This window comes from Lissotriton vulgaris, chromosome 1_1, assembly GCF_964263255.1.
Source record: "Lissotriton vulgaris chromosome 1_1, aLisVul1.2, whole genome shotgun sequence".
NCBI lineage: Eukaryota > Metazoa > Chordata > Amphibia > Caudata > Salamandridae > Lissotriton > Lissotriton vulgaris.
Window position 1 is genome coordinate 1,919,546,713 of NC_141685.1, and position 25,645 is coordinate 1,919,572,357.

General features: G+C 44.7%; 1 protein-coding gene across 2 annotated transcripts in view; it reads right to left on the reverse strand.

Annotated features, from left to right (window-relative positions):
- E2F7 (E2F transcription factor 7) overlaps positions 1 to 25,645 on the reverse strand; it is a 53,932-nt gene that overhangs the window by 25,124 nt on the left and 3,163 nt on the right. For both annotated transcript variants that reach the window (XM_086919574.1, XM_086919570.1), the window contains exons 3-9: positions 23,369 to 23,641; positions 20,810 to 20,981; positions 19,868 to 20,152; positions 18,832 to 18,990; positions 5,575 to 5,712; positions 4,189 to 4,380; positions 3,885 to 3,969 (exon numbers count right to left, since the gene is read on the reverse strand). In XM_086919574.1, the coding sequence (XP_086775700.1) occupies positions 3,885 to 3,969; positions 4,189 to 4,380; positions 5,575 to 5,712; positions 18,832 to 18,990; positions 19,868 to 20,152; positions 20,810 to 20,981; positions 23,369 to 23,641 (1,304 nt within the window). The remainder of the gene's footprint in view (positions 1 to 3,884; positions 3,970 to 4,188; positions 4,381 to 5,574; positions 5,713 to 18,831; positions 18,991 to 19,867; positions 20,153 to 20,809; positions 20,982 to 23,368; positions 23,642 to 25,645) is intronic.

The window sequence follows — 25,645 nt, forward strand, 5'->3', positions numbered from 1 at the left end:
GGTGAGTACTCAACTGGTGAAGTTGTGGTTCTGGGCATAGACTCAGGGGTCCCCCACGGTCAGGTAAGTACAGTTGGTACACCCTCAGCAGCACAGGGGCGGCCGGGTGCAGAGGTAGTTAGACCCAATGTTATCCAATGAGAGGCAGGGGGCCTTCGGTTGGTGGCTGCTGGCTAGCAGGCCACGCGGCTGTGGGAGCTGGGCTCCTGGTCACTTGCTCAGGGCAAATGGGGAAGTAGAATAGGACAACGGTTGCACTGCCAGGGGCACTCGGGCGGCGGGGTGCAGAGTGCTTTTGAGCCGTTGGGTGCTCAATGTTATTCAATGAGGATCTTGAAAAGGGAACAAAGGCTGCAGGCTCGGGGACGGTGGATCTTCTGGAGCGACCAACACTTCGAGGGGTAAGTTGGGATCTTGGAGGATAGGTAGGCACCCAGGAGTTGGGCACAGGGGGCCGTGGGGCGCCGGGTGCAGGGATGTCTTTTGAGGTCTGGAAATCTTACCCTTGCTGGTCACGGTCGGAGGGTTCCCTTTGTCTTGAGGCTGCAGGCGTCGTCAGGGTCATCAAGGAGGGTCCTTGGGCACTGGATTCCAGGTCAAATCGCCGGGGGAGCGTCCTGAGGGTTTTGATTCACTCTGGCACAGGCCAGGCTTGGCGGGTGCTGAGGGTGCAGGGTTCGCGGTTCAGGCTGATTCCAGGGCTTGTTACTTGCTTTAAGCAGTACCACTGCTCGTGGGAGACCCAGGTAGTCAGAGTCACAAGGCAGTCAGGTCCTCCGGAGTTTTTGAGGTTGCTGACCACTGGAGATGCCGGGGTTTAACAGGAGCAGGTTCGAGGGTCGACAGGCCGGTAGTGCTGGGGCCAAATCAGTTGGTGTCTACCTCTTTTTAGCAGCTGCACAGCAGATCTTTGTGTTCCTTGATCTTCTCTCTTGTTTCATAATCTGGATCTGAGGAAGGAAGGTTCAGGGAGCCCCTAAGTACTGAATATGGGGCGTTACAGGTAGGGCAAGGGCAGGGACCAATAGGTCCCTGTCCTGGGATGGGTACACCACCTAGCCCGCTCCTCTCCTGTGGGAGGGGGGCAAAAGGCTAGCTGTGATTGGGCAGGGCTTCCCATCTTCAAGATGGCCGGATCCCGGGGTCGTGCTTTACCTCGTCTCCCCCACCTGAGGGGAGGGGTTGGCAAAGGCTGGCACCCTCCCTTCCTGATGTAGTTTTTCCCGCCAGTCTTCCCGCCAGAGTGGGAGTCAGAACTGGTGGGGGCCAGTTGCTGGGTAGAGCAAATGGTCTGGAGAAGCTCACAGAGGCGGCATGCCTTTGAAGCTTGCCCCTGCCCATCCTGGAGGAGGAGACCTAGCACCTCGCCTAGGATGTGCATTGTTGCAGGCCCAGGAGAGCAGGGGGGTGGCTCTCCACCCAGGGGTCCAGCAACATGTCTGCTGTGTGGCAGCCTCTGAGCCCACTCGTGGATTGTAGGTTAGGTTTTCAGGGGGCATCTCTAGGATGCCCTCTGGTGCATTTTACATTAAATCTCACAATGGCATCAGTGCGGGTTTAATGTGCTGCGAAGTTTGGTACCAAACTTGTCAGTCTTCAATGTAGCCATTATGGTGCTGTGGAGTTCGTAATGAAAACCTCCCAGCACCATATACTCTCAATGGCATCACTGCACTTACAGTGCCCAGGAATGGCCCTGGATACTGTAGGGGCACAGGGCTCATGCACCTGTGCCCACACCTCTGGCATAGGACACCCAGCTAGAGGGGTGACTGAAGTATGCCAGGACAGTGGGTTATTTGGGCATGGCACAGAGGGATGTGTACCATGTCGCCTCTTTGTTTAGTTCTGTACTTGGACACTCAGCCTGCAAATGTAGTGTGTGGGTGTCAGGGTACAGGGCCCCTGAGGATGGCACAATAAGTGCTGCAGTCCTCAGGGGTCTTCTCTGGTCACCATGCCCTGGGTACCTAGGGTACCATTTACTAGGGGCTGATAGGTGGCCAGCCAGAGATGCCAATTGGGTTTTAGTTTCAACACAGTTTTAGGGAAGGAACACAGGCCCTGGGTACCTGGTTGGCAGGAACCCAGGGCACACTCAGTCAAAGCACATCAGCAGTCCAGAAAAAAGTGGGGGCATACCAAGGCAAGAAAGATGGCACTTTCTCACAATTTTGAATACCAACAGCTCCAGTGATACAGTAAAATATGAGAAACAAAATGTTCTATAGTGCTGGGTACCAACAATATCCTTTGATTCTGAATGATGAGATGGCAGGGAATAGTTCATAACGACTATGCCTGAGGGGGACTAGGATTGCATGCTTGGAGCAGTCCTAGAGATATACCAAAGTAGCTCAAACATTGACGCAAAAGCCAACAGCCATCCTGTTTCATTTTTGATTGATACTGGGAATTTCCGTTCTATAGTTTGTTTTGTGGAAGTCCCAAACCTTCCCCTTCTCAGGAAGAGAGGCAAAGGTTTTAATGAACAGCAGTAACAAATTGTTAACCAGGTTCAGCACATGTTCTAGTTAAAATTGGTCCGATGTCGAATAAGCATCAATTTATTTTATATGATTCAAGTCCTGTTAATTTATTATGAAGATATTTACTTTGTAAAATGAATAGTGTCATTTATTGTACACCAGGTAATCTCTTATTTGAAATACAAGAGGATTCAGATTTTAAAGTTGGTTCTGAAAATTTGAGAGTTGAGTTGTTCCCAGTTTTAACAAACGAAGACCTGCCTCTGGATTTAAGACATGCTGTCACAAATGAGGTATGGGATTAGGAGTTATTGGGATGAGGTATTGGGAGAGGATTTGGCCTAACAGCTAGGGTGGTTGACCTCGAATCTGGGGAACTGGGTTTGAGTCTCAGCAATGATCATGAACATCCTTTAATTCTGGGCAATTCACTTAATCTCCCCGTGCCTAACAAAAATGAATGTGTCCTCATGTAACGCAACTGGTGCTATGAAAAAGCGCTCCGATACCCGATTCCGGGTCAAATTTGCACATTTAAAACTCTGTTAAAAAAAATAAAAAATGTACACCAGGAGACAGGCTGCAGCTTACGGGGAAAAACATTTAAAGAAAAATGTAAGCTGGAACTCAAGTGACTTGGGTCTTATAACACTCCATACAACTGTGCTAGAGAGCAAAGAAAAGAAGGAGCCATGATGATGAGGAGGGTTTCTTTTTTTCTATTATTACAAACGATTGTTAACATGACATAAATGCTGTAGTAACGTGGGCACAAAATATCACGCCTAACATGATAGCAAATAAAACGGTTCTCCCATTCACTGTGTCGTTGGCGCAGCACTCTCCGCTAAAAAATTAAAATATGTACACACCGAGACCTGAACTACTCCACTTGCACTGTTGAAGAGTCTGCTATTGTAGATTCTATGTGGTAGGTAATGCGCAGTAGTTCACCGACAAATACCTAAGCTGCTACAAAAATATGTATTCCAATACCAAAACTAGATCCAGTCCAGCGGTCTCTTTAGAAGTAGTTTACACACAAGTACATTGAAATTATTTACTTTACTGAGATGCATTATATACAAACCCAAATTAAATTAGATGAGCAGCCGATAAAAAACAACACAAAAATTCATGAGACCTTTAGGGGATACTTAGAGAAGGTAAAAATAATAATAAAAATATAAATCTAGGACATCAACAGGAAGCAGAAAACAAGAGCCACAGCAGGAATCTGCTAGCTTCCTACCGCAGCCACAATTACTGACTCTCCTCACATGTAGGGAACCAATTCAAATATTACCAAACGCAACAGTATTAAAGAATAATTAAACAAACATTCATAGCGTCAAATGAACAATTCAAAATAATGATGGGAATACACAAGCTTACTTTGCATTTTCTTCATTTTCCTTCCTGCAGACAGCCACAAGACGTTCTTTTTTGGTTGGGAGGTCATCCAAACTTACACCATTGTCTAAAAAAGCATGAACAAGAGGAGAATAAAAGTGCTGTAAAGTGTCAAACAACACAGACATTGACAGTCCACACCGAGCTACCCAGTTCTCGCTCAGTGAATATTTCTGTGGCATTTTGGATAAATAGCACTTCGGTAAATTGTGCTGTAGAAACACTAGATGTTAATTATATTTTTAAAATGTAATGCAAGAACATACACATTCCTGTATGTGTTTACCTCTGCTGTCTCTGTCGGGGCTATTGGGCTCTGAGCTGACCTTCCTCTTTCCCTCTTCGGGAACATGAACAGCATTAAAGGAGGCGTGGCGCGAAAGCGTCTGCATTAGTTTCGAGGTCTGACTTTGGGAGCTGGAGTCATTATGAATTTCTTGAAACAATGTTGTAGGTGTGACTTCAATCCTTTGGTCACCTAAATGACAAACAGAATTCTACAGATTAATAAAATATATTTCCTTCCCATTGCAGTAGCTGTAATTTCAGAATTTTTAATACAATGCCTGTAGGGTAACTCATTTTTTACAGTCCAACCAAAAATATAAAAGCAGGGAGTGGCCATGATGCATGTCATTTAAACAAAACAACGAGAGGCAATAAAACTCTATTCCATGAGACTAGGTATATGATATCAATATCAGCTAAATGAGTCCGCAGCTCCCAGTTATGACAAGATAGTTCTTTATTTTCTTATTCAGATTCACAATTTGTAACCAGGCATATAGAAGCAACCAAAGAGTTTCGCCCAAACACAAGGTTTTCTACAGGACAGAGTCGCAAATGGAAGAAAATCAATCACAATAGAATATTACGAGTATTTGCTGTAGCTTCACACGATTTCCACAACTTTAATTCCAGAACAACCTTCTGTTATTCTGCACATAAGGCATCCTCAAGGGTATAAAAAGCAGTTGTGCCAAGTAATCAAACGTAATATATCTTTATAAGTCACGGAGCAGTCATAGTTCCTACAGTGAAAAATTGTAGGAGTTTAATTAGTTCCCTCACTGGCTCAGAGCGATATAAGGCCTGTCGCGCCTCCTCTACGCGATGTTTCACACGGTATTACGTTTGAATACTTGGCCCGACTGCCTTTTATACCCATGAGGACGCCTTTGCAGAATAACAGAAGGATGTTCTGAAATTAAAGTTGTAGAGATCGTGTAAAGCTATGGCAAATATTCGTAATATTCTATTGTGATTAATTTTCTTCCATTTGCGACGCTGTCCCGAAGAAGCCCTTGTGTTTGGGCGAAACGCGTTGGCTGCTGCTATATCCCTGGTTACAGATTGTGAATCTGAATAAGAATATTAAGAACTATCTTGTCATAACTGGGAGCTGTGGACTCATACTGCTGATATTTATATCATATACTTAGTCTCATGGATTAGAGTTTTATTGCCTCTCATTCGTTTGTTTAAATTATTTCTGGTCTATGGCCATGTGGCAGCTGGTCATTTGAGGTAGGCAATGCACTTGAGAAAATTTGTATGTAACTATACTGGGTGGTGGAGTAAGTTATACCTAGCTGCCCCCTTATTTTGTTTCTATGATGCATATCATTTTTTACAACGTTTCTAAGTGATGATGAAATAAAACCCCACTTACTGCAAAGGGCATTGAAGTCAGTAGGGCCAATCCACTTAAATGCCGGCTTGCGACCTCTCTCCTCTGTGACATGTACTTTCTTTATGAGACCCAGACTGGTGAGAACATTGGCAATGTCGTACAGCCTACGTACCTTCGCTAAAAAAAAAAAAAAAAAAGGGATTAAAAACGGATGCTACAAAAGAACAAAAGCATAATCAATTATCCTAACATTTCCAGAAAAGAGCTCAGAAGGGAAATCAATGGTTTTCAATAAATATTTTGTATACTTAACTGTCTTATGCAACCTCTCCAAAATTGAAAATTTAGCAGGGAGATTGCGTAAAACATTTGAAACAATGTAGGTCGATTGTTTGTTACCAGATTTCATCCTGGGATTTTCTTTTAGTTCTTAGGAGTCTACAGAATGCTCCATTTGAAACATTACATTTGCTTGTTTTGCCATGTGCCAGCTAACTTAGCCTTTTCATTAGTCTTTACCTCAGCTGAAAGACTTGACAAGTGGGGAGCTTTACTGCTAAAATCCATTAGACTTAATTTATTCTAAAGCCAGGTCATCTTTTTTAGACTAAAGTATGTTCGAAATTTCCTTTGCAACAAGACATCATTTTTCAAAATCCATCATCTTTTTTAGATGTGAGGAGAGCAGAAACCCTGGTCCTCCCTCCCAATGCTACCCCGCTGCGACCTTTCATGCCCTAAACACCTACGTCTGCTCCACCACAGAAAACCGAGGGAGTGCTCTCCTGTACGTTTCCGTACACTTAACCACGCCTAACCCTCACTGCAACCCTACCGACAGAAGCCAACAGCCCATTGTCTTACACTCACATAGTCCTGCAACCACCTACACAACACCCTGCACTCACATGCATGCTTTTTAACACCTGCTCACTCAAGCAAACCAGAGATCTGGTACCTGCTGCACAACAATGCTCCAGAACTAATGCTCCTCACAGAATCCTGGCTGAATCCCGCATCTGAACCTAAAATCGCCACAGTCAAAACCCTCCACCAGCCCGGAGGCAGAATCACCACATCCACAAGAAAGTCATCAGCTGCACCACCTTCACGGACAAGTCGTCCTCTAACTTCTGTCTTTTTTCTGTCTTATATTCCCCTCTGTTGACCTGCCAGTTCCGACTCTCCTAACCCCCTGTCCCTTGTGCCCTTAGACAAAGCACTCCTTCTTCCCATGATCGGAATAGTTCCACTAATAATACCCTGGAGTCTCAGTGACCCCTCAGAGAGAGTCCAAAGCGCCAAAGGATCCAATCACGGTTGAGGTTTGGTATGGCACCCCTTGCCAAAGCACTCTCTCTCCTTGTTGGCGAAGGATGCAGTAGGTAGGTCTTGGAGTCTCAGAGACCCCTCTGAGAGAGTCAACTGCGTAATGGGAGCCTCTCGCAACAGAGATGTGGGTTTGATACCATTTCTCCTGGGATCACAGCTTACCGGACCTTGGACGTGGCTTTAACTCGTCTACCGGTTTGTGTCCCCTCCACCCTCCCCATCCTCTTTCATGCTTTGTCTCTCATCCTCCCCTACCTCTTTCCCTCTTTCATTCTTTGTCCTCTTCCCCTGCTCCTAACCCCTCTCCCCTGAATCTCGCAGCCTAGCCCCCTGTTCCTTGTGCCCTTTGTCTAAGCACTCCTTCCCTTGTTGGGGAAAGATCAAATAGTCATACTCAGGAGTCTCAGTTACCCCTCTGAGAGAATCCACAGGGTCAAGGGAGCCACTCACAGTTGAGGTTACGGTATGGCCCCCTTGCCAAAGCACTCGCTCTTCCCTTGTTGGGGAAGGATCCAGTAGTTAGGCCTTGGGAGTCTCAGAGACCCCTCTGAGAGAGTCCACTGCGTCAAGGGAACCTCGTGCAACGGAGATGTGGGAATGATTCCACTTCCCCTGGGATCACAGTTTACCAGACTTAGGGTGCAGCTTTTACCTGTCCTCCGGTTTGTGTCCCCTTCACCCCCCCCTCCTCTTTCATACTCTGTCTCTCTCCCTCCCACACCTCTTTCCCTCCTTCATTATGTCTACTCCCCTGCTCCTACCCACTCTCTCCTGAATCTCCTCCATGCCTGCTCTTTCCCTTACGTATATGTCTTTATTGTTTTTTAACCTAACATGTAACTTGTAACTATGCTCTGAAACTGTGTAATCTTTTAATGATGTAACCTGCAACTATGGTCTGATACTCATGTAAAGCACTCCGATACCTTCGGGTCTAGCCAGCGCTATATGAAACCTTTCAAATAAATAAATAAAATTAAATAAATAAACTTCGAATACCTGTCGTTCAAGCTGCACGTCACAGCCAACTTCACCCTAGGAAGCACTCTCATCTACAGACCACCTGAACCACAAACCACTTCACCAATACCATCACAGACTCCACTGACCATTTGCCCTCAACATGAATGAATACGTCCTACTTGGAAACCTGAAATTTGATCTGAACGACCATGTCTACCCCAACCCAAAAGAATCTATCAAAGACCTTGAGTCTGAGCCTCAACCAGCAAATAAAGGGATCCACCCACATCGCCGGACACCTCCTGGACCCTATTTTCCCCACCTTCAATAACATCCGAGTCAAAGAGCCCACACCAATCTCCAGGACAGTCCACACACATGACAAGATCGGCATCCCCATCCTGGTCAAACTCATGTACACCACCGTCAGACGAGACTACCGAAACCAGAGCATCATCAGTGAAAATGACTGAAACACCGCTCTCAACACCTACTGACCTGAACACAGTCTCCTCAAAGTCATTAAGAATTTCAACCACTGAATCACCTCCTAGGACGACTCCCTAGCCCTCCTTAGATACAATAATACAAAAAGATTGAGACCTCGGGTCAGTTTGTACATGATGGAACTCAGACTGATGAATCACCAATGTAGACAACTTGAGCACAAATGGACAATGAGCCAGGACAATCCAGACAGGAATACATTCAAATCTGTTCTGAGATGCTACCACCAAATGTTACAGACCACCAAACACGCTTCTGTGGCACACCACATCAATGCCAGCACCAACAGAAGCAATGAAATCTTTGACATTGTGAAGTACTTCACCTCAAAGCGGCTGCCTCAAACTCGAGCACCCCTAGCAGGACCTCTGCACCAAACATTCTCAAATCTTCAGCAACAAATCCACTGCTTTTACCACAACTTCAACCAGCAGCCAGACCCAACAGACATTGCTAAACACCACATGATCTTAGTTAAAGAACTAATGCTAACCAATTGCTCCGTCATCACCCCTGAAGAAATTGCTGCCACGATGCCGAAGTCCACCCCATCATGGGCCCTATCGGACCCCTGCACTCACCACGGCCACTCCAGAGGACCGTAACCCATAAGCGCCTTGCTCGCATCCATTCTGTATGTCTCCAGGTCTTCCGCGACCTTCCCGATTGCTTGTGAACATACAACTATCCTTCCATTGCTGAAAAAGCCTGTCAACCCTCACCAGCTACAGACCGATCTCCCTGCTATTGTTCCAGGCCATGGTCTTAGGGAAAATTATCAACAGACATCTCACTGAATACCTCAATGACCACCAACTCGTGAACACCACTCAGTCTGGTTTCAGCCCAGACCACAGCATGGAAACGGCCCTCACTGCCTCTATGAATTACTATCTTATGACTCTGGGTGGAGGCGACACAGTGGCCTTCATGCCTCTGGACCTCTCCACAGCGTTTGACTCAGGCTCCCAACCCATCCTCACCCAATGCCTACTTGACCTCGGAACCCAGGGACAGGGACTTCGATGGAACTGATCCTTCCTAATTTGAAAGACCTAGTCATTTAGCATGTCACCATACACCTTGGAAACCAGCAAGCTCATTTGTGGGGTTCGACGAGGATCCTCCTTGAGCCAGACCCTCTTTAACGCATAGTTGATCACCTCAGCCAGCATCGCCTGCTCTCACAACATCAACGTCCTCTCCAATGCCAAGGACTCACATCACATTCTCTCCCTCACAGACAAGTTGCCCAATGCCTGGATCAAGTTCATGCCTGCATGACTTCGTGCACTGGATGAAGACCAACTGTCTGAAGCTGAACATGGACAAGAATGAAATTATGACCTTCGGGAAGAGCACTTCACCATGGTACTCAACCTGGAGGCTTCAGAGCTAGGACCAACACCCGCCCTCACCACCTACGTCAAGAACAGAGCGATAGTCATCGTAACTTGACATGACCACACAAGTCAATGCTGTCACCGTCCACTGCTTGGGTCACCTGAAGATGCAAAGGAAGATTTTCAATTGGTTCTTAATCAGCATCCAGAAAACCGTCACAAATGCGCCCTCGTCACAACCAAACTGGACTACAGGAATGCCCTCTATGTCAGAATCAACAGAAAAAACTCACCCGAAGGCTCAAGACCACTCAACGAAGTGGTCAGAATCACTCAACCTCCCGCACCATTATCCCATCACACTAAACCTGAAGAAGCTCCACTGGCTTCCCATACATAAACTAGCACAATTCCAAATCCTCTACTACATTTTCCGGGTAAGGCATAACACTGGCCCAGCATGCCTCAACAATCGTATCTGCTTTCACAAACCTTCCGGTCACCTTCACTCATCAAGACTACTACGCCTTAAGCCTGGGCGGTGAAGTCCGCTCAGTTTGCAGAGTTTTTTGTGCTCTTCGGAGCAAGCAGGGTTCCACAACAGCTTTGGCGCACCATCCACGCACCCAACCACCGAACCCCACCGCCACCCTCCGCACCTGAACCACTGTGACCACCGAAGACACAGCCCGCACGATGAACACCATCCACTCCGGCTCTCCAACCGACCCCTGCCCCCACCACGTCTTCAATAAGGCCGACTCCACCATCGCACCCCAACTCCGGGACATCATCAACACCTCCTTAAACACCGCCACCTTCCCGGAGAGCTGGAAGCATGCCGAGCTTAGCGCCCTACTGAAGAAACCAACAGCGGACCCCACCGACCTCAAAAACTCCCGACCCATCTCGCTCCTCCCTTTTCCCGCCAAAGTCATTGAGAAGATCGTCAACAAACAGCTTGCCGCCTTCGAGGCGAACGGATCCCTCGACCCCTCGCAGTCCGGTTTCAGAGCCAACCACAGCACCGAGACCGCCCTCATCGCAGCCACCGACGACATCCGAGCCCTGCTCGACAACGGGGAAACAGCGGCACTCATCCTCCTGGACCTCTCCGCAGCATTCGACACTGTCTGCCACGGCACCCTAGTCCAACGCCTCGACAACACCGGCATCCAAGAGAAGGCACTGAAGTGGATCATCTAATTCCTCGCAGGAAGAACACAGAGAGTCCACCTCCCCCCGTTTCGATCCGAGGCCACCGAAGTCATCTGTGGAGTCCCGCAAGGATCATCACTCAGCCCCACCCTCTTCAACATCTACATGAGACCTCTAGCCGCCATCGCACGCCAACACAACCTCAACATCATCTCCTACGCCGACGACACCCAGCTGATCCTCTCCCTCACCAGAGACCCCGACACCGCCAGAACCAGCCTACACAACACAGATCCCCGACCCCAACCACCTAGAATGCATCCTTCTCAACACCCGCTCGGTCCACAGGCACGCCATTGACCTATGGAACCTACTAGACACCATCTCTCCGGACGTCGCCTTCCTAACGGAAACATGGATGAACGCTTCCTCCGCCCCTGACATCGCCATCGCTATCCCTGATGACTATAAGATCACACACAAGGACCGCACCGACCATACAGGGAGTGGAATCGCTATCGTCCATAAGAAATCAATCCGCATCTCAACCAGCTCTGACGCCAACCTCACCAACTCCGAACACCTTCACTTCCAGATCCACATCGACCCCAAGACCACACTCAGAGGCACCCTCCTCTACAGACCACCAGGACCACGCGCAAAATTCAGTGAAGACATCACGGACTTCATCACCCCACACGCGCTCCCCTCCAAAGACTACATCCTTCTGGGAGACCTCAACTTCCACCTTGAAAAGATAAACGACCGCAACACTGCCACCCTCTTGGACAACCTCGCCAACCTCGGACTTAAACAACTGGTCACTTCCCCCACCCACATCGCAGGCCACACTCTCGACCCCATCTTCACCTCCAGCAACCATGTCTCCTTCAGCCACACTACGAATCTCCTCTGGACTGACCACAGCTGCGTTCACTTCACCTACAACATGCCGAAACCCATCATCCACCTCCAACCAACTCTGCAAAGAAACTGGAACAAAATCACCACAGAGCAGATCTCCACATCGCTCCTTCAAACCTCCCCAGCCCTCTCCTCTAACACCAACGAAGCCGCCTCCAACCTCACCCTTTGGTTATCCAACACCGCCGACAACTTAGCACCACTGAAAAAACGTCAACACAAACTTGGCATCAAGAAGGCCTCATGGTTCAACGACGACCTCAAGAAGTCCAAGAAACTGTGCCGCTCCCTTGAAAATGCCTGGAAAAAAGACCCATCCACCAGCAAGAAGGACGCCTTCAAAAGCGCCATCCGTACTCACCACCAAATGATCCGAAAAGCCAAGAAAACAGCATTCAAAGATCGACTTGACAACAACGCCCACAACAGCAAGGAACTGTTCAACATCGTCAAGGAATTTTCCAACCCCTCGGCCAACTCTAACGACATCACCCCCTCTCAAACCCTCTGCGACTCCCTAGCCTCTTTTTTCCACAACAAGATTGCTGACATCCACAACAGCTTCGACAACCAACCTGGAAACCAACCCACCCTTCCATCAGCTGACCATCTTCCCCCCGTTAACACCCTTAACGCCTGGAACCCAATCTCCACTGAGGACACCATCCGCCTGATGAATTCCATCCACTCTGGATCCCCCACAGACCCATGCCCTCACCACATCTTCAACAAAGCAGACTCCGTCATAGCTCCGCACCTCCGAGACGTCATCAACTGCTCATTCAACTCCGCTACCTTCCCAGAAGACTGGAAACACGCTGAACTCACCGCCCTTCTGAAAAAACCCACAGCGGACTCCACCGAACTCAAAAATTACCGCCCCATCTCGCTTCTCCCATTCCCGGCCAAAGTCATCGAGAAAGCCGTCAACAACCAGCTCGCCGCCTTCCTCGAAGCCAACAAATCACTCGACCCCTCACAATCTGGCTTCCGAGCTAAACACAGCACTGAAACCGCCCTCATCGCAGCAACAGACGACATTCGTACTCTACTGGACAATGGAGACACAGTCGCCCTCATCCTCCTCGACCTCTCTGCAGCATTCGACACACTCTGCCACAGCACCCTTCTACAACGCCTCAATAACATCGGAATCCAAGGAAAAGCACTTGAATGGATCACCTCGTTCCTCACCGGAAGAACCCAGAGAGTCCGCCTTCCTCCATTCAAGTCCGAGGCCTCTGAAGTCATCTGCGGCGTGCCTCAAGGATCATCACTCAGTCCCACCCTCTTCAACGTATACATGAGCCCCCTCGCGGCCATCGCCCGCCAACACAACCTCAACATCATCTCTTACGCGGACGACACTCAACTGATCCTTTCTCTCACCAAGGACCCCAGCACCGCCAAAACTAACCTACACGAAGGAATGAAAGAAGTCGCTGAATGGATGAAACAAAGCCGTCTGAAACTGAACTCAGATAAAACAGAAGTCCTCATCTTAGGCACATCCCCCTCTGCTTGGGACGACTCCTGGTGGCCGGAAGCCCTCGGAAAAGCACCCATTCCGACAGACCACGCACGGAACCTTGGCGTCATCCTGGACTCTTCACTCTCAATGAACAGACAAGTCAACGCCGTATCCTCTTCCTGCTTCAACATTCTTCGCATGCTCAGAAAAACATTTCGCTGGATCCCCTCCGAAACAAGGAAAACAGTCACCCACGCTCTGGTCACGAGCCGACTGGACTACGGAAACACCCTCTACGCAGGTACCACCGCTAAACTCCAGAAGAAACTCCAACGAATCCAAAACGCCTCAGCCAGGCTCATATTAGACATCCCACGCAACGAACACATCTCCGGTCACCTTAAAGACCTCCACTGGCTACCCGTCAATAAAAGGATCACCTTCCGACTGCTTACCCACGCACACAAATCACTCTACGACATCGGACCAGATTGCCTCAACTCTCGACTGTCCTTCTACACCCCCTCCCGCCAACTACGCTCTTCCAGCCAAGCCTTCGCCACTGTACCTCGAATCAACAAGACCACCATGGGAGGCAGATCCTTTTCATACCTGGCTGCTAAAACATGGAACTCACTCCCCGCTTACCTTCGCCTCACCCAGAACCACCTAGCGTTCAGAAAGCAGCTTAAAACGTGGATATTTGACAAATAATCCTCCTCCCCTTCCTAAGCGCCTTGAAACCCTCTGGGTATGTAGTGCGCTATACAAATTTTATGACTTGACTTGACTTGACGTCGCCGAGTGGATGAAGAACAGTAGCCTGAAACTGAACTCAGACAAGACGGAAGTCCTCATCCTGGGACCATCACCCCCCGCCTGGAACGACTCCTGGTGGCCCCCAGCCCTGGGCACCGCCCCCAAGCCAACAGACCACGCACGCAACCTGGGCTTCATCCTGGACTCCTCCCTCTCGATGACCAGACAAGTCAACGCCGTATCCTCATCATGCTTTCACACCCTCCGCATGCTTCGCAAGATCTTCCGATGGATCCCGAAACCAGGATGACGGTCACCCAGGCCCTCGTCACCTGCCGACTGGACTACGGAAACATTCTCTACGCCGGAACCACAGTCAAGCTACAGAAAAGACTCCAACGCATCCAGAACGCCTCCGCCCGACTCATTCTGGACATCCCCCGACGCAGCCACATCTCCGGCCACCTGAGGGACCTACACTGGCTCCCCGTTGACAAGAGGATCACGTTCAGGCTCCTCACCCACGCACACAAGTCTCTCCACGACCTGGGCCCCAAGTACCTCAACGACCGCCTGACCTTCTACACACCCACCCGCCAGCTACGGTCTACCAGCCTTGCCCTCGCAACCGTACCACGCATCCGAAGAGCCACCGCCAGAGGCAGATCCTTCTCCTACCTGGCGGCCAAGACATGGAACTCCCTCCCCATCCACCTCCGGCTGACCCAGGACCACCTCGCCTTCAGGAGACAACTTAAGACCTGGCTGTTCGAGCAGTAGCGGACCCCTTCCCCCAAGCTCCTTGAGACCCTTCTGGGTGAGTAGCGCGCTATACAAATGCTGTGATTGATTGATTGATTCGGTAATTGCCATTGATTCCTATGGGCCGTAAGGCCCATAGGAATCAATGCTAATTACCGAATTGGTAAATACCGATTCGGTAACATTACCGAATTTGCAAGGGGGACAGAGTGTCACTTTGACACGCTGTTGCACCCCTCAATTGTGCATGGGTGCACATGTTGCTGACATACATGCCCTTAGGGCATGTATGTCTGCAACATGGCACGTTTTTTAAAGCAAAAAAAAATATGCTTTCTGAAGGGTTTTCATTATTTACCACCAACTTCTAGTTGGTGGTAAATAACGAATTCTTAAACCCTTGTAGCACTGATTACAGTGCTACCTACATGTTGAATTACAGAATCGGTAATTTTACAAATTCAGTATTTTACCAAATCGGAAAAATTTTAAATTCGGTAAAATTACCGATTCTGTAATTTAACATGCCCCTACATCTCAATATCCAAAATACCGGTCGGAAACGGACGAAAATCGGTATTTTCGGCCGTTTCCGACCGGTATTTGGATACCTACATCTGGCCCTACATGTATGCTCCATGCATAACAGGAATCTAGCACACTTACAGGGTACACATGGCTCTTACCTCTGAATTCACCAATAGCACTGCCATCAGGGCAGGGTCTGGAATGTTCCTCAATTCAAGTTTAAAAACTCACTTTAATAAATATATTACTAAAGCATGAGGTGGTAGTGCACTGCCATTTACAGACAGCACATTTTCCATTGAAATGGCCAAAAACGTTGCCACTAACATGCAGTTTTACTTATAAAACTAAATAGTGAATAAACAATAATCTGTGGAAATTATGTTTCAGCAAACAAATTTATCATTTTCACATCACCAAGTAAAGTTTTTCGATTTGTTTTCATCCATTTAAAATATTTTTTTCACACAGAACTACAAAACAAGGGCTTCCATAACTAGTGAAATGTATTTTCAAATGTCTGTACAGTTCACTTTTATAGGTATTTAAACGTGTGTTGGAATAAAACAGGACATCCTACAGCCTTTCATTTCACACTTTTTGTACAGCACGTTTGTCATACAGTTAACTTTACAAAATCCTCGAACTTTACAGTCAAAGAAAGAAAAGTAATTGTAGATGTAAACTGACTTTTGACCTCAGTCTCTGAAAACAGAATAAATATGACAAGATTTAAAGTAATGTTTAATGCTCTTTCACTTTGAGAGTGAACAAAACACCTGTTATTTGTCAGCTCACCCGAAGGGGCAAGTAGGCCCTACATATAGCTTGCCCTGAAAAAAATCAGACTCACCATAGCGAGGGCTGCTAAAGCATGGAACACCCTGCTTCTACACTTAAAAGTTCCCTCCTCTTTTTTTGAATTAGGCAACAAGCTTAAGACCTGACTTTGAGTGGTTCCACTAGGCCCCAGGTTTGGCTACACTCACAGCTGCTTCATTACATAGCAAGCACTGGGGCTTGTTAGAGGCATAGGTCTCATTTTACTTAGGGGTTATGGACAGAGGAACTAGAGATATGGCTGCCTCTTGATCAGAAGCAAAGGCCATTTTAATGTCGGGAATAAGTAGTGTTACAATTTATTCATCACTGTTATTTGGGTGTGAAGTTTCTTCTGACACAGATGTTCTGTTTTTAGAAACGGTGTTATTCACAGTAATGACAAGTCTGTATGAACAAAAGTCGGTTTACCGATACGGTGGGAGTGGTTGTGGGTAGAATTGCATTACAATGTGTGTGTGTGTTCATACATAAAATAAGAATTGTAAAAAGGATTGCTCAATTAGAAGGTAATGCTAGATTACTCACGGCTGATCCTAATTTCTTCAAATAGAATGTATGACATTATTAAGCATTCCTTTTCCACAGAGATGCAAAGCTTAATTTAAGCTGGTGCTTGATGGTGGGGGGTACTAGCATCTATTTCTGAGGATCGGAAGTTCTTTCGCCACATCAGACATTTCCCAAGGCCATCAGAGGGAAAAACAAACGAAAAGATGGAGAAAAAGAAACACAGAAAATCTGTCACCAAGAAAGAAAGTATGCACCTTTAAGAGTGGGATAACGTGACAGGGAGTGACTGACAGTACATTAAAGAGGCCTGAGGTGGAGGACTGTGCACCCTTGCTATTCGTGCTCTGACATTTTACAGCGTCAGCCGTGGATGTCTGAGCATCGCTTTGAGCACCAGCAGCTCTTATTTTACAAATAAAGCACTGGGCACATGCCATTACCCCACATGGTAAATATATGTCAAGTAAAAACCCTAAAACAACACGTACCTTTCTTTATCACTGCCCACGCCAAGATCCTAAGATTATCCTTACCTCACTTAACCACACCTAAACTCTTTTTAGGTCGAAGCCTTCCAGGCAGGGCAGCTATCTGGTTTGCTAAAGACATCTTGGGCACATTCGCAAAGGTTCCCTGGGAATCCATTCTGCCCATTGCTTACCATTGTAATTTAGATTGTTTCCACAGGGATACGTCAATCTACAAAGGATTTTTTCCTGGGATTACCCATCTAACCAGTGGCAACTATACCTCGAGTGGCCCATGTTGTTGGTCTCTGCCCGACACCCTGTGAGTCTCCAAGTGCCTGCTATGAAGTCCTAGTGAGGATTTAGAACTGTACTTCTGTGGTGGCTTGGGACTTAAAGAACCAAGTCAGAAAGCAAAATCTTTGACCAGGACGAACCTGATTGGTGAATCTGACTCGTGTTCTATCGCGGCCAGCCTCAAATTGTTCTTAGGTCCTAGTTTACTGAAACCATAAACTATCATTGGTGCTTTGTGTTTTTGGTGCCAATTTACCTTAAATCTTGAAAAACTCAAGTCTCTGGTTTCCCTTATTGATTTTTTGTCATTTTGTTTTTTAAATTATGTTTCTCTAATTCGGTTTGGGCTTTTATTGTTTCGCATTTTGACTCTAACTGTTTTGGTACTGCACAAACACTTTACACATTGAATTAAGCTGAGCCTGTCTGCTCTGTGCCATAGCTACCAGGAGGTTGAGCACAGATTAATTTAGTGGCTTTGAGGGTTCACCCCGACAAGCGGTTTGATTGCTCCTTGAAGTGGGTAGTCACCAAGTGGGTAGTCACCCACCCCAAATAATAATCCAATTTCTTACAATCTCCAATAGGGCACTAGATTTTCAAACAATACTTGCGGCTTGATATTTAAATCAGACAACAGTGTGCCAATGGTATCCAGGTAGCATACCACCACATAATCCATTAGGTTAGTAGATTCATAATTGTACCAAGTGTGTTACAGTACGCCATTTTAATGATATAACCTCAAATTATAAAATTACTGTAGTCTTTTAGTTGCTATTGTCATTTGTTAAGAGTCTAAGGATGCATGATCTGGATGAAGACTAAAGATAACATAGCCTAAAGCCCTGGTGCCTTACAAGGTTGTTTAGAATCTGGCAAAGATATTGAGGTTAGACAACATTTTTAATTATTCTCTGGTCTAAAGTCTAGCAAGAGATTGTTCCTGGTGGCAAGAGCCAGAAGAGTGAATAATACATTTAAGTGATTACTGTTAAAATGTGGAGCCTTCAAAAAGAGATACTGAGCTCTGACAGCTGGTATGCAGTGAATCTTTTTGATGTAGGCGGACATCCTGTCAAGGAGGCTCCTGTAGATCAAGCAAAGAACACTGAAATGTACTAAGGAGATTGGGATGCAACAGGGCTTCTTTAGAACAGGGTAATGCCCACAAAGTGTGCTGCCCCATCTTTCCAAAAACGGAGTAATCCTTCTGATCTGATCTTGGAACACAGACCAGAGGGATAATCACGGTAATGCGTAGCGGCTGTATTGAAGTGAGCAAGTTCATAGTCATACAAGATGATCAACTAAATGTTCATTCTGTGTCACGGCCGAGTACTACACCCATGGAGAGAAAAAAATACAAAGCCTTCTGCCAAAACAATTAGTCATCGGTTCTGCTCTTGCAGTATATTGAATATGATCTTACTTTTAAATTTGCCTTGGTCAGACACATCTTGGCTTTCTTCAATCAGTATTTTGGCTGCTATTTCGAGAGTGACAACGTTCGTGGTGGAGACGAGGAACAGCATAACAAACTTTTGACTCATGATCCGTAACGATTTGTCCTTCCTGCTGTTTGCAGATGCTGGTATGTAAAAATGGACACTAAATTAGCAATAGCAGTCATTAAAAAAAGTTTGGCACGTATAGATCAAAACATAAGTTGTTAAAAAGAAACTACCTTTGTGAACACACAATTAAAAGAGAGTGATGGAAATCTACTTAAAATATATTGAAAGTGGTGCCCAAACTTTATTCTCCTCCCCAAGTTAGGTCATGGAAACCTATTGTACATTGCACAAGCATTCCGAGTTTTATTTTTCAAAATAAAGTTGATGTTCAAAGGCAAGTTTCTAAATGAGATATTCTCCATCAAATCTAAACAAATGCATTCTTAACATGTTCATGGCATGGAAAAGGGAATGTATTTCATGACATGACACAACACATGGTAGCCTTCGCTCTTAGGAAAGTGTGTTCCTTTCACAAACAACTAAACACCAATAGCAGATTTCCTCAGTTTGACTAGTGTAAGGGGTCTGCTCATCCAAATAACAACATGGGCATATTCTCTAGTATTAAATGTTGTTTGCAAGCTTTACCATAAGGTTCTTTTATATAGCTTATAAATCTAACATACAAGTGCTCAATTTCTGAGTAACTACTTGGATACAGAAAGTTTGAACTCAATTGCTAACCCATGAGTAGATCCGAATGCAAATGTTAAGACATTATTTGGCTATATATCTAAAATGAATTGAGAATGTTGAATATACACAAAAAGCAAATTGATTTAGCACTAAATAGCGATAGTATTTACCTGTGTCTTATGGTAAAATAATATAATATTCTTTAGAAAAATAACGGTTCATATTGCTATAATAACACAAAAGAAAATAAAGGAGAATTAAAAAAGAAAAAAAGCGTTTAATAGATTAACGAAATAACTTAGGCTAACTCACCAGAATGGCAATCTGCTTCTGCAAAGTCAGGAACGTGTCTACTCTGAAAGGTCACGTTGTCTTTTTTTCGTTCGCCGACCTTGTGCTCTGTGTCCCCATCCTTGTGCTGAAAATAGGCAATCTGCTCTTCGTACTTCTGCAGGGTGCCTAGGCAATGCAAGTTTTTCAGAGTTTGTTTCAATCCATGAAGCCCGTGCCAGCAGTACTGATTTTTTGCCACACGGCTAACGAGATTTAAAGACTCCAGCACATTCACAATGTCATATATTCGTCGTCTTTCAACTCCTATTTAAAAAAAGAAAAGGAAAACAAGCAAGTTAAGAATTTAAACCAAAGTTAGGTTCATCATTTTCCCAATTACTAACAGAAATAGGGAATCATTGGAAAGTACTTCCCATTTACAAATAACATAGGCAGTGTGTTTGAGGTAAGATTGGTACTTTAGCAAGAAGTCCAACTATAACCCCAAATTAGAGATGGCAACACTACATTTGTCAAACTGATTGATTGTTCTGCGGCTCTAAGTGTACCACACGCAAAATATAATTTAGTTTAGTAAAGCACCACACATATTCTTTTGCCCATTTTAGAGCTTGTCATCAGCTTTACATTGTATTGCAAGCTTCTGAAGAACTTTGCAACCAACAGGTTAAAACAAATATTAATTAGCTCTGTACCATTCAAAATATGGAATATTGCCAGAAGGCACATGCCAAGAACCTCATCTCACAATAACAAATTCATTTCATTTTGTATAGATGCCAAAGTAGTGAAAAAATGATAATGTTATAGAACCGTAACTTTAAAAACTGAAACAAAAAATATATTGTTGTGAACACAGTAAACAACCTATCTATTTTTCAACTTTCTAGTGACTGTGGTAGAAAAATAACAAAATGCTAGATATTAAGTGAGAGAAAAGAAAACTGCAGGCATACTTACCAAGAGTTGCAGCCACTTCATCTAAAGAAATAGTAGTCTTTTCTGTTGATAGAGGATAACTTGGATAGCGGGCTAGGAATTTTTGGCACAAAAGACCCAAACTCTTTTGCTTTCTACTGGGGCGCTTTTCATAATCATCTACGCTGCCATCATCTGCTGCATCTGCCTCCACCTACAAAAGAAAAGTAGAAAAATGTTGCACCTTGCAGATGCGCCTAAAGAGCATTTGTTTTTTAAAAGCCCTGTTTTCCATTTGTTTACTGTCATACTTTTTATGCAAATTAATTCAATATTGAGAGATCCACACCTTAGGGGTACATCATAGCCTAAAGAGAAATAACAACTGATATTTATCACGAGCCACGTTGCGTTTGTGGTGTGTGCTCTACAAATCAGCTAATCTCAATACTGCATAACTGATTTCCAAACAGATTTCTTTTAAATGCATCATGATGATTAGCTTTTGTTTTAAGGTCATTCGGTCTCTAATGATATCTATTTATCTCATCTACGACTTGGGGCTGGCATTTGCAAGTGCTATAAAATGGGAGGGTAAAAGCGCAGAGCCTTGGATGTACAAGGTCATCCAATGTATTCCTTCCTGGACCCTTTAGAATTTACAAACTATTTGTACATCATGCATGAGACGTGATTCTTAGCCTATTTGGTGTACCAAGACTAATGCAAAAACTACAGTGTAAGGTAGCACGACAATAAAGAATACTCAAAGTGTGCTGCTGCTGGTTTGGGGGGGATATAAAAAATAAAGCAACTACCCTCTAATTGAGTCCACGCTCTTCTGCATGTATGACTATTGCGCAATTAGTGGGTCATTTTAATATGGAATTAATGTTTTTGAAAAGTGGATTTTACAATGCAACATTAGGAAATGGCTTCCTTTGTTCTGATTTAAGAAAAGCTATTTTCAAAAGGAAACGGTGACTAAAATAAATTTCACTTCAAACATACATGTGCAGACAAAGGAGCACCACACAGGGCATCACTAAGATTGGGTCAAAAGATGCACATCTTTGCATTATTCACCAGTGTGCAGTCCCCATTTCTGGACACACGCCACTTCAGACTTCAAATAAGACATAATATGTGAACTTCTCAATGTCACCCAAAGGGAACACATCCTGTTTGAATGCCCGGATGGTAAGTTGGGTACCACTCATCCACAAAAACAAACATTTCACACTGCCTGCTTGACCTTGAACACTAGGCTCCTTTTAATTTGATTTCCTTTGAAAATATTAAACGTTTTCAGTGGTTCTTTATGGGGCTATGTGAAAAATATTATGGAAAACTCTGGATCTATTGTAATCGTGAATTATACTTTGTAAAACAATAGGAAAGCATTAACTGACAGTTCGTTGTTTTCAAAACGTGATTGATAAAACACCCTGATCTGATTTTCAGAGCAATTGCACATAAAAAGTACAATCACCTACAGATGAATTAATGATTTGTGTTTGGGCGCTAAAATGAATATTTTTGAAACTCTGCTGCATTTCTACTATGCAAGAGCCAATCCTCACCAACAATGATGATCACTAAAATAGTAGAAACAAAAGCAAACACCAACTTAACTAAGACTGGGTATTTTAAAGCGAGCGTCCAGAGTGTAGACAAAGGACCTACAAAATTGCAACAGACGACGGGGCAAGCCAGAACACGCCAACTACAAATTAACAAAGAGGAAACTAGGCAACCACTAAAGTACAGGAAGCCAAGCTCAATCTGTGTGTGTGTACTGGAAATTAACAGCACTATTATATACAAAACAGCACTGAAGACAAGGGAGTAACCAGAAAACTAAAATACCCCCACTTTGAACCAAAGATCTGACGGCACCAAGCAAGTGAGCCCCACCCTCCCATCCATTTCTGATATCCACTATTTTACCATTACATTCAGTCACTCATTAATTGTTAAATTCATTCATTCTCCCCCTTCCATCAATCGACCCATCCATACTAATCCCATCCATGCATTCATCCTTTGACTTACCCATCCATCAATCATCTGCTCTGATTAACCCCTTACTCTGCATTCCTTTCACCTGTCCATCCACCTATCTATTCACTCATCCTTTCACTCACTAATCCATCTGCCCGCGGATTCATACACAGACTCATCCATCATTCCTGTCGACCATCCCACCTTTCTATCACCCTTCCTTTGATTCAATATTCCTTCCTCCTTTACTTTTTTTTATCTACCCTGCTTTCTTTCTCCTTTCTGCCACTTGCTCGTCTATTGTCGCTGGTATTCCTTTTTATCATTGATTAGTACTTTTTTTCTGCCGAGTTGCAGACAGATGAGGAACATAAAGAACCGCAACATTGCTACAGCTGCTAAAGCAAGGGGTTCACAACACCCCTGATTGAAGATATCCACTCGCATGTTTGCCCAGGACTATTGCCAGCAATTTTACCCGAGCACTCAAAGAGGGCGCTCTCACCTTTATGTGAGGCTGTCATATTTGGCCATAGGAAACAGCCATCACCTTGCATAGTTACAAACCAGGCTCATTGCACAGTAGCATTGGCTTACCTGCCCTGCCTCGGGGGCTTCGTCATCCTGCTCGTTGTTCTCAATTGGTCGGAACAGCTCTTTCTTTTTCTCTCGGTCACGAATGTCAGGGCTGGCAGCACTGATAAGCATCTTCAAGTTTGCTGTGGGGGTCCATGGCTCTGACTGGATCTTATCAGCGAGCTTAATGGGTGTGATTGGACTTCTATCAGGGGTGAAACCCCTCTGTTTTGACAAATCAATTGGCTCATTTTTCATCGGCGTTGATCGGGATCGATCAATAAATATGTTTTCCTGAATAAAAGAAACAAATAATTTAAAAAGTGCTTAGATGGATAGAAAATTCCACTTAATGATAATTCGCAACTATACCTATAATCATAACACACCGAAGACCTTACAGAAATTAGAGGGGGGGGGGGGGTTCTAGTTTTTGACAATAACGTTGGCAAAGGGGTATAGTGACAACTGTGGCAAAGTGTGGAGATTCATTGGCTTGATGCATCCATTCCCAGCTCAACAACAATATAATGGACTATCAGATATCCAAGCTTGCAGTTATTTCTGTGTTCATGGGATGAGCAATGCATAGGGCTATTGCTATGCTATAGTTGAGAAGCACTAGCAGTGTGGGCGATCGAATGTCACACTAGTGTATAATAGTGTTATAATGTATTTTGCCAGTGCTCTACTTATCGTGACCCCACTTCTATGAGGTCACAGAAAATTCTGAATCAAACACAAATGACAAGGAGCATGTAATTATAGTCAATTTTTGCTCTGTTTACAGCAATATGTCACATTTGAAAGAAATATTCTATCATTAAATGTTGAAGATTAAATACCCAATCTTATTCATCAAGTGTCTTGTGCGTAAGTTTCAGTTCACTTTATTGAAGTTTTATTAGTTGTAACAATAGCACCTCAGCCCAACCAACGAGTTTCGTCCTTGCGGACTTCATCAGGGTTGGGTTATTAGTGGAATCCTCTACACAGGAGCTCTTATTTCAATATGAGATGGTGACTCGATCGAACAAGGGGCACTACACCACCTTACAATTTATCATTTTGAGACATTATTGGATATGGTGCTTATCGGACATTTATTTATTTTGCTGCTACATTAGGATTCTACTAATAACCCTATTGCTATGCTACTGCACAAATGGGGATTGTTGTCATCAACATCACACTAGTTTGAGACTGGAAAAACAAAAGAAGTTACTAAGGCAAAACACACTATAGATGGCAAACATACAACAAAGCACATCAGAGAGGATGGGGAGTGGATATAGCCTAACGGCTAGAGCTGTCGACGTCAAAGCTGGGGAATCAGGTCCTAGTCTCGACAACGAAGCTCAACATCCGATGATTCTGGGCAAATCACTTAATCTCTTCGTGCGTAACAAAAATGAATGTGTCCATTTATAACAAAACTGGTGCTCATGTAAAGCGCTCTGATACCCAACGTCTCAGGTCTAGTTTGCGCTGTATAAAACTCTAAAAAAATTAAAATAAAAAAAAGAGAGGATATCCTCACACGTCTATTCATTACACAATTGGACACAATAGACAGCTAATTAATAAGAGACATATGCATCCTACGATATCATCTTTTATTAGGAACATTCAATAACTGATAAAGACATCTTATTTTTTTTATCGATTTATGCAGCCTGATGAGCCAAGAAGCTATTAATTCCCATGTATTTATGTTTTTATTGTACTACCTTGTACAGTTTAACTGCCAGGCAATGACATGTGAATGGGAAGGAAAATTGGTAAGATCCTCATGCCTTTAAACTCAATCATACACCTGCAACTCAATGAGTGAAACCTTGCCTTGTAACCATCGAGTATGGCCAGTGTTTCGCAGAACTTTTGAGGCATGTTGAAAGATAGAAATAAAATACAAATTATTGGGACTGCTTTACTGTAAGATATGAATCTAATTCACAGCTTACGGTCTTTTTTAGAACTGGGTGGTCAGAGAAATTCCCATGGTTTAAAATCCAAAGAATAAGTGGAATTTCTGTTACAATAGGAAAGCTATGGTGGTGGAAACTCTGCTGGTGGGTTATCTTCCAGATGTAACCATTCCTGGGACACCCTGAGGCAGATGGCTTCAGAAATGGAAACGTGTCACAACATTCTGCTTCAAAATGGCAGCGCTTAAAGAAATGGCACCTACAAACTTTCTTGACACTTGGTCACCAGAGTAACTGCACGGGTCAATAGGAACACTCCCCAGAATATTTGTGGCAAAGATCAAAGTTGCTCATCTGTACTTCCAAATAA